The sequence below is a fragment of the Anolis sagrei genome, chromosome 2 (genome assembly GCF_037176765.1).
Source record: "Anolis sagrei isolate rAnoSag1 chromosome 2, rAnoSag1.mat, whole genome shotgun sequence".
Lineage (NCBI taxonomy): Eukaryota > Metazoa > Chordata > Lepidosauria > Squamata > Dactyloidae > Anolis > Anolis sagrei.
In genome coordinates this window covers 104347944-104358155 of record NC_090022.1, presented here as the reverse complement: position 1 = coordinate 104358155, position 10212 = coordinate 104347944, and the positions used below count along the sequence as shown (strand labels likewise).

The following is a 10212-nucleotide window of genomic DNA, read 5'->3' as shown; positions in this document are numbered from 1 at the left end:
ATCGCCCTCAGCTGGATCTGGGCAATGTGGGGCATGGGGTTCAACAAGTGGAGCAATGGCTGTGTGACATGGTCATGGTCATTTGACCCTGTTCTGCACACTGGAGAATGGCTCTGGAGACCAGAATTTGAATCCCTGCTCAGTCATGGAGACTCACTGTGTGTCCTTAAGTAAGTCACACTCCGCCAGCCTCAGAGGCAGACAGTGGCAAACCTCTTCTGACCAAAGTTTCCCAAGAAAATTTTGTGATACAGAACTTGTGGATATAGAAGGTTGACTGTACACACATATATCCAAAATAGTTAATAGTTTTAATGCATCATTCTGATTTCATATCTTTTTTTTCCAGATGTCTAAGAATGATGCTGATCAACAGCTTACTATTGACAGTGCAATTAAAAATATGGATAGAATGTCATCTGAGCTGAATAAACTTATTGGTAATCAATAATGCCACTATTACAACAGCCAAGATAAATTACTAGGGTACATGTGTGTGTGTGTGTGTGTGTGTGTGTGTGCACAAAAGAAGGAAGACACCGAGAAAATGTGTATGCATAACACATGAATCTAGAAGATATTTCTCTGACATATGATGGTAACCCATTGGTAAGGTGATCCAGTTTTTCAGATGCACGATGCTTGATGTAATGACAGATATCGTTTATCAAGAAACCATTATACCGGTAATCATTTATGGCAACTGATGGCACTTCTATAGTTGCTGCGTTGAACATGTTTTAAAACATAAAAGTCAATGGACATGCATATATGCATACTCAAGTAAGCATGCAAATATGTGTACATGTAAATAGGCAAGACTGTGCCATCAGGATTTGCTTAGTTACCTATATCTTTCCTCCCGCCTCATGTCTATCACAAGATTTGACTGCAAATTGATTGATAGATTAGGAAGAGTGATAAGGTCTGATCAAGTGTTCAGAAAAAGATCTGAAAATAATCAAACACCTATAGGATTGTTTGGCCCCTCACACACACACCTTCGTTCATATGTTGAAAAGGTAAACTTGTAGAGGAAGCTCCTTTCTGTGCACATCATTAGGTGATAGGACATGGTTGGAATTCACTAAGGTAGATGCAAATGCATAACAAGGTTACCCTTTACTAGTTTGCATTTACAATCCCTATGTATTCACTGCTTTAGAGATTTATAGAGTCTGTGAAAGTCCCCCAATTCTCACTTACCGTGCAGCAGCTTTGGTGACAGGAGTCTGTTCCCCTTTTGATTGAAAAGTAATTGATTGACATCCTTGTCTTCTCACAGGCAATCTCCAGAGTGAAGGGAATTGGGACAGGGATCCTATTTCTGACTATAGCACTGGAGATTGCTCACAGAAGTGGAAACATCAGTCAACTGCTTTGTAATTGTCAGGGGAACAGACTCCTCTTGCTGCAGAGCCTACTGCGGATTGGGGCAGTTGGACTGAAAGACTATATAATTAAGGAGGTTATGTAGCTAACAGTAGTTCCAGAATCCCCCCCCCCCCCTTGTATTTTATCCTAAGGCTTTCTGGTTATGTGGAAATTCGCCATGTCTAGTGGAGCTTCCATCATTCCCCAAATAGAAAGCAATGATGGAGGATCTGAGTGGGGCTATTGCACTCCCATCTTTGTGCATTGATTTACTCCAGTGTAATTTTCCAAATGGCACTAAATTAGGCAATTCATAAGCAGGCATTTGAATCTAGGGAGCTAAGATTACACTGGACCAGACTGTTGTGCTTCCACAGATGTTTAGGATGCAGTTTGTAGCTGAAATATAACAGCAGTGATTTCTCCATTTTCTTGCGCACACATTTCACTGGCCTTTTAACTGTATTTGAGGAATCTTTTATTAATATCTGACATGACTTCCCACTATGGTCTTAGGCAGGCCATTTCTAGTCTTTCTCAGCCTTTTTTTCATTCTGCATTATGAGGATAGTAATAGTCATCTATCTTATAAGGCATTACTGCAGTGGTTCTCAACCTGTGGGTCCCCAGATGTTTTGGCCTTCAACTCCTAGAACTTCTAACAGCTGGTAAACTGGCTGAGATTTCTGGGACTTGTAGGCCAAAACACCTGGTGACCCACAGGTTGAGAACCACTGCCTTACTGCCTAAACACTTAAGACTCCTTTGGCTCTACTTAAGGCTCCACTTAAGGCTCCCTACATGAAAAACCGAATATACATTTAAAAAAGCATTTTCTTTTATTTTGCAGTAAAATCCCAAATGCTGCTTTGTGACCTGATATTGAACTTCAGTCAACCAGTGCAAGGTGAAGTTTCAAAAGAAACTGAAGAAAAGAACCAGGAAGAGTTGAAAATAAAAGATGCTACTTTCATGTATTAACCCTTTCCAGTTTCTCATTAGCAATGGTGCTTTACAAAGTATTAGCATCTTAAAAGTATAGCAACGAGAAGGAAGAAAGTAAACATTTGCTTTGATAACTTTTTGACATACTCTCAGATTAACATTCATTGAGAGCATCTTTGAAAACTATAACTAAAACCCTACCGATAGCTTCAACTTGAGTACACCTATTCAATCAATATGATTTATCTATATGTTCATTCAGCATTGTTTTAATGTCTAGTTTAGCTGGGACTAAGATTTAGGCCCAACTCCAAAGATGAGTCTCTGAATAGAATGAGTTTGATGAGTTTTATTTTTATGTAGTCAGCATTGTTTAATTCATGTAAATAGTTGTTATTCTCTGGTACTTTATGTTTAAATAGTACATTGATTGTGAAAAAATAAAACAATTGGAGGGAAAAATGTATCACTTAAATCCATTTTCTGTTTTAAAAAGCAGCATTACTTTACTGTGAATAAACCAGCAATGCATGTACATTAGAACTGGTGTTCACCTTGAGCCATTAATTGAATCAATGAAAGGGATCTGTTCAGCTTGTGATTGGGGTACCTGTGAGCAAAGCTGTGCCAATCAGAAGCAGGGCCCCAATGCAAGTCCTTGTCACAACCAGTCTGGCTGGTGGGAAGGCAGTGACCCCTCCTTATTCTCTCATTGGAAACTGAATACACCTACTTCACCCAGTCTTTTAGCTGACTCTTAAGGTGGATAGAGGGACACTAAGTGTCAGGCCAGGAGCCATTATTTAATTACACAGATTAACTAGCACATGTTTCTGAAGTTTTCTCTGGGAAATTATTTGTATGTATACACTGCAGTTGTTATTATCAGCATCATCAACCCACTTTGATGCATAGTTAGAACACACTCAAAGCAAACAATTTCAGATTCTTCCTTACAGGTAAGTTGGAGAAAATAAGTGAAAGAAAGGGAAAGTGTTTGAACCAAAAGCTGGCTGTGGCTCGTTCTCTGTATACCAAATATAGTCACTGGGTGGAACAAGAGTTCATAACCTTTATAAAATACAAAACAATGTTTATTAATACTTGCTTCAAATGCAAGACCCGCAACTGCTTAAAACATGACAAACGAATGCTCCCACAAAGAAAATAGCATGCATATTGTGTTCAACAGCATCAATATACCAATATATTATGCTATTCTGAGCTGAAGTTTACTATTTACTGTAAGCTTACTATGGAAAATTCATACAGAGCTACTCCCTCAAAAACAGCCATTGCATAAGAAAATACTCAGTAATCACAGATCTAAATTTCTTTTCAGCTGATTCAGTGTGTATTTCAGACCATGGGTTTCACATAGGTACATAAAACTACATCTTTTTTTTATTCCATGCAGTTATGAGACATGATACACAAAAGCAGTAGTTCTCAACCTGTGGGTCACCATATGTTTTGGCCTTCAACTCTCAGAAATCCTAACAGCTGGTAAACTGGCTGGGATTTCTGGGAGTTGGAGGCCAAAACACTTGGGGACTCACAGGGTGGGAACCACTGCCCTAAAGGAAAAGAAGAAAGGACATTTGCACACTGGAGGCAAATAAAGGGTGGATTTTGCATTCTGACATGATAATAAAAATAAGAAGTTATCTCAGTTGAGCACAGATAAATTATTCTTTTAGCTTGATCTTGTGAAGAAAAATATAGCAAAACTGGTCCTTCATGAAATGTTCTTCTAAAGGCATCCAGCAGCATATTTCAACACACATTGCTTCCTTGAACATCGATCTTTCCCATCTATTAGTAACAAGGGCATTCTCGTGAAGTTATCAATGATGTCAGCCACTGAAGTAAACTCCTGTGAGATTTACAAAAAGTATTTCAGTCAGTGATAATCACTATGAAGAAAGCTAAATCAGTATCATTTTGGCTCTTGAGTAATTATTTTGTTTTCTAAAGAGCACTCTTTTGGGCACAGCTGGGTGGATTTATTATACAACTATAGTTTTAATTTTTTGCTGTTAGTCCTGATTTGGTTATGCTCAGTGAATTTGAATGTGGAGGAAGTTGAAGAATGAGCAACTTAAGTTACATGGAGCCTTAGGCTTAATAATCTGTCTACTTATTGGAAATAAGATGAAGTAAATAATAGTGTATCATACCTCATTTGCTTTCATTACAGTTCCCAGGAAGTACAGATTATTCTCCTGTTGGTAACGTATTTGAATGTTGTACACCTTGTTATTGTAAAGCACCATCAGGACATATGGTTGCTCAGAAGTTTTTCTTGAGCTGTTTCTTACTAAGTATGTGCCATCCTAGAAAACCAAGATATAGAATATATTTAAGATAGGCAGAATCAAAACTGTGAACATATATGTTAAGGACTAGACTCAGGCTCTGACAGAATAGTTAAATGTTCACCTGGTTAATACTCCTAAGGGCAATTTCTGCTTCTGGCCGGGTGATATCAGCAGCATACCATTTCTGATTTGGCAGTCCCCAATTATAATTGAGACAAACAGAGAGGTGGGGAGGAGAAAAGAGCAATTGTTGATAAAGTTTACATCATGTTACAAACACAGAGCAAGAGAGTACAGATAACACTATGCAACATAATTTTTGTTCCTGGATTATAAATAAAAAGGTAAAGGTTTCCCCTTGATATTAAGTCTAGCTGATTCTGACTCTGGGGGCTGATGCTTGTCTCCCATTTCTAAGCTGAAGAGCCAGCATTTTCTATAGATGCCTCCTAGGTCATGTGGCCAGCATAACTCCATGGAGTGCTGTTACCTTCCCTCTGGAGCGGTACCTATTGATCTACTCACATATACTTGTTTTTGAACTGCTAGGTTGGCAGAAACTGGGGCTAACAATGGGAGCTCACCCTGCCCCATGGATTTGAACCACCAACCTTCTGGTCAGCAAAACCTGACCAGACCTGCTGTACCACTGCGGTTCTAATTGGTTCTATCATAAAAGCATGTACAAAGTTTATTAAACTGCAAAAACTTTGTTTTTGTGGGGCATCCTGCAGCTGGAAGGTAAAGCACTCCATTCAATCATGCTGGCCACATGACCTTGGAGGTGTCTATGGACAACACTGGCTCTATGACTTACAAATGGAGATGAGCACCCCCACCCAGAGTCGGACATGACTAGACTTAACGTTAAGGGAAACCTTTATATTTTACTATGAATACAATAAAATAAAGTGCTATTTGGAAAAGGAAAGGGAAATACCCGAGAAAATTAAAAAAGGTACAGTTTTAAAGATACAGTAGATGAATTAGACCCAAGCCTCTCCTACCAGCAGAAATATATCTGAAAAAGTTGATAGTCTCTCAGTGAATCTGTTCTTTGGATGTGTTTCTAATCTCCACCATTGACCACATCATATGAGAGCTGTTCAGCAGTGGAACTCTCTACCCCGGAGTGTAGTGGAGGCTCCTTCTTTGGAGGCTTTTAAACAGAGGTTCGGTGCTTTGAATGTGATTTACCTGCTTCTTGACAGGGGGTTGGACTAGATAGCCAACGAGGTCTCTTCCAACTCTATGATTCTATGATTCTATGTATAGGAGCTAGCTTTGATAATGTCTGGAAAAACTGATTAATAAACAGCCCCTGATAGCATTCGTGTACCTTTTTGCATAATTCCACATCTTCATTCTCAGCTTTGGGAAACTGTGTGATCGGTCTGTTAGGTACTGGTAATGGAGGTCTTGCATCAGCTGGGCCTTTGGAATATGTTGGAGGAATGCTACCTTCAGAAATGTTAACATATGTGAACATTAGTGTATTAAATTGTTGTTGAGATATTGCCAAGGAACCTGATTTGTAAATGGTATATATTCTTGATAAACTTAGCATTCATAAACATTTAGGTGTTTTGTTGTATCACATAAATTTGATGAAAATTAACCCAGAAATGGTCACAAGAATGAGAACCTGAGAAGCACAGATGAAGTTTACTGGGGATGGCAGATGCTCTACAATTGATCTATCCTGGCTGCTATGATTGCTTAGTCATAATTTGTCTGTTCAGTGAGCAAATACATATTTGCAAGGAGTGAGCCTTTTCTTAGCTCACCACTTGCTTTTTAAGGCAAAAACATCCCTGGTCTGAAGCTTAGCTATTGGAAAAGAAAGAAAAAGGGTGTCATCTTATCACCCTTTCTAAACATGTAAAATACACTAGATAGTTTTTTTTAAATACCATTAATATTTAATTCTATTTTAATGTTTCTATATTTTCAGGTTTTAAATTGTATTTTGTTTGGTTGTACTTTGAGCTGCTTTGATTCTCTTTTGTAGAGAAAAAAAGCAGGGTATAAATAAGCATAATAATAATGGCCAGGGCCTGAGATATAGCAAACCTATTCACCATGAATATGTATGCCTAGGATATATACATATTCTAACCATTTAATCATCATTTCACTATTTTTGTTACATTGAGTTAAAGCTTGATCTAATACATCATGATGCTTACTGTTAATTTAACTATGAAAATACAGTTGCTTTGGCAGGATCAAATTTGGTTCTATAATTCTAAAATATGTAAGCATTTGATTAAAACAATATAATTACTACATTGCTTTTAAACCAACAACTAAAAGAACACATGTTTGAGCCACAGATGTCTTATATATGTGCACTGGCACTAATCAGCCATTGCAATCAAATGGATTAAATATATAATCTAAACGTTCATGGCATATCTCATAATACATACTTGGCTGAAGTCGGGGTGGTAGTGAGACAGTTGATGAAGTAGCACTTTAAAAATAAGAAAGCTGTTGTTAGTATGTTATATCCCATCACTTACGTAGAATGTGTATTCAAGGCAACTGGTAGAAATTAAAACAAATACTTAAAAAATCTATAGGTAAAGGCATACAAAATATGGTTGAAAGTAATTGAACACTTGATATAATTAAAACCAATGTAAATGTATAATTAAAACCAATTTTAAATGTCATTTAAAAAGACAAACAATAACAGTACCCCAGTTATTAAACATTACACATTAAATTAAACATTAAAGCCTATCCCTAGGAAGAATCAGTTCCCAAAATCCTGTGGTAATGTTTTTCATCTACAGAAGGGTGCATTTTTAAAGTATCTCAATTCTCAGTAAATGTAACTCCATCAGGAAAAAGTATTAAGCAGAAATGTAAGTACACAGAATGCCTGGGCTTCTGTGGTAAACTTTCTTTAGAGGTCACTGAGGGTTCAACAAGAGAATGTGTTATTTAAAAATAAAATAAAATAAAATGAACTGTTGATATACTAACTTTTCATACAGGGGTTCCTATAATTTTATATGGGGTTTCCTGAGGCCTGAAATTTATTTCAAGCATTTATCCTGGGTAAGGATTGGTAAACAGCGATGTACATCAGCATGGCACATGGGATTTTTTGTTTCATTTTGGCCCAGCAGGCTTGGGGCCTCTGTAATGTGCATTCACATAACTTATTAGTCTAATTCATGTCTTATTATCATCTGCTTTTCCACTCCTGCAGAAATACGGGGTAAGTTTTAGTTAATTTTTTTTATCAAGCACTAGCCATCCCCTGCCATGCGCTGCTGTGGCCCAGTCTGTGTATAAGTGTTTTGTGTGTATATGTATGTGTATATGTGTATATGTGTGGTTTTGCACATGCGTTGTAATGTAATTTTTTTGGCTTTTAAGTCTCTTCCCCTGTATATTTCAGTATTTTTGTGAGTGATGGTAACTCTTTGGCCTGATAGGTGTATTGTGTCCAAATTTGGTGTCAATTCCTCCAGTGGTTTTTGAGTTATGTTAATCCCAAAAACTAACATTACATTTTTATTTATATAGATTGATCAATTATGAATTCATAGGTGTATGTCTTACAACAATACTCAAAGGCACATACAGTATGTGTTTAGGCTGCAGCTCTCCATTTGTTTAATATCCCTTTGTGTGGAACAAGCATAATGACTTAAAAGGGTGAGCAATTCAGGCAAAATAAAAATATGGGTAGAGAACATTGTCATGAAAGCCTGTTTTAAACACCTGAAGAAGTGTGAAAGGCAGATATTGGAATTAAACTTAAATGTGTGAGGCGGTAATAATCATGAATAATAATCTTCAAGTGCTGGACAATGAGTATTAGACAATGACTCTGAAGACTACTGGAGTGATATTAAGCAAGACACATTCTTGGCCTCAGAGGAAACCAAGAATAAACCCACTCCAAACATTTTTTTTCAAGAAAACCACATCAAGATTGCAGTAAGTTGAAAATGACTTGAAGGTACACAAGAAGAGCAAAGGAAAATTCTACAACATAAAAAGATGCCATAGTGCACAACGAATGGCAGTTCAGCTCAACAAACCTTTCTGTGTATGAATCAGGCATAACCCTTGGTGGTAAAGGACTGTGTTTAGATTGTAGCTTGGATATAGAAGGGAATGTGTTAAAAGCTTGCAAAGATGGCTGCGGAACTGGCCGTTGGGGAGCATCTGAAAAGAGAACAGGAATAAATAAATAATACATACCTTTTTCAATAGAATAGGGAAGGTATAGCTATATCAGTATGCTCTGGGGAAAAAAAATCAGAGAGCTCTAGATTCTAGTAGAATGTGCACTGAAATTTTTGGATGGCTTTAAATTTTTAAAAATAAATTTCAATGTAAGAGTATTAAGTAGTGTGTTCCCTAACAAATCACTGCACTCCACAGTATGAATCAACTGCGGTTTTCAAATGTTTTAAAAGACAACTTGAAGTATCTTTCTTAACAGTAATCTAGCCTTTGGGTAAAAGACATGCTTGCCAGTCACAGCGGATTCTTACCAAGCACAGGGAAATATGGGCCGCATGTAAGCCCAAAATGTTAGCAGTTCTATAATGCCACCAAAACCCAAGACAAAAAAAAATCAGTTCCCCAAACACTTCAGATATAGTTGACAGATTTAGGACCTTACCACGCTGAGATCCAATTTGTGGGCAATAGCAGGGGGAGTCACCATGTAGTGTGGTGAATTTGGCGATCAACGGGTAAAACTGTAGTCGTGCGTCTTGCATCACCTGCATTAGCGTTTTCCCCCTCCCATGGGGAAAGCATCACGCCTGGCTTACTTTCGTTCTTATCAATGGAACACAGGAAGCATCCCGTATTCTTGCGGCAGTGTCCTAGGACACTTGAGGATGCTAGAATGGAACCCCACCAGAAGTAGCTGTGCATCTTCTTATGGCATCCAGCAGGCTCCATCCTCCCAGCATCCTCCAAGCATCCAAGCTAATGTGATGAGGTCCTTACTCAACCACCCTCCAACCCATCAATTCCTGAATTATATGAGAATACTGTCCAAACTGAAAGTGACCTTTAGTTGTGATTTTTATTTGCTAATGGACTGAAAATGAGATAGTACAGCCCACCACAGGTTCCTGGGGCGAAAGCTGACCCGAGTTGGGGTTAATAAAATGTTATTACTATTTCTTCATGGAATAGAAACATTGAGAAAACGTGTATTGGCAACCACTACAGTTTTAAATTGTCAGCACAGGGGTAAAACTAAAAGTTTCCTAACAATTATGAAGAAAGAAGAACAAGTACACTTCTTGTAGTAGTAATAAAAATGATGATAGTAATAATACATCACATACTGCCATCTTCAAGCTGAAAGGAAAAAAAGAAGAAGAAGTTAACATTTGGGCACAGTTTATGCAAAGATCTACTAACTGATTCATTATACATTACACTTTAAGGGTGGTAGATATATAATTTACATTGTGTCTAAGTAACCTTTTGATTTTCAATATGTATGTGCTTGCCATGGGATAAGTCTATGCTGATCCAAAAATAAATGGGAAATTTAGGATTCAGTCAGAATACGCAATTT

At 37.6% G+C, this 10212-nt stretch overlaps 1 protein-coding gene across 1 annotated transcript in view; it reads right to left on the bottom strand.

Annotated features, from left to right (window-relative positions):
- Positions 1 to 2689: 2689 nt before the first annotated feature.
- The window catches only part of LCP2 (lymphocyte cytosolic protein 2), a 47698-nt gene continuing 40175 nt past the window's right edge, over positions 2690 to 10212 (bottom strand). The window contains exons 16-22 of the mRNA XM_060765030.2: positions 9977 to 9989; positions 8705 to 8831; positions 7073 to 7116; positions 5980 to 6101; positions 4762 to 4824; positions 4500 to 4655; positions 2690 to 4195 (exon numbers count right to left, since the gene is read on the bottom strand). Coding sequence (XP_060621013.2) covers positions 4073 to 4195; positions 4500 to 4655; positions 4762 to 4824; positions 5980 to 6101; positions 7073 to 7116; positions 8705 to 8831; positions 9977 to 9989 — 648 coding nt within the window. The 3' untranslated portion in view covers positions 2690 to 4072. The remainder of the gene's footprint in view (positions 4196 to 4499; positions 4656 to 4761; positions 4825 to 5979; positions 6102 to 7072; positions 7117 to 8704; positions 8832 to 9976; positions 9990 to 10212) is intronic.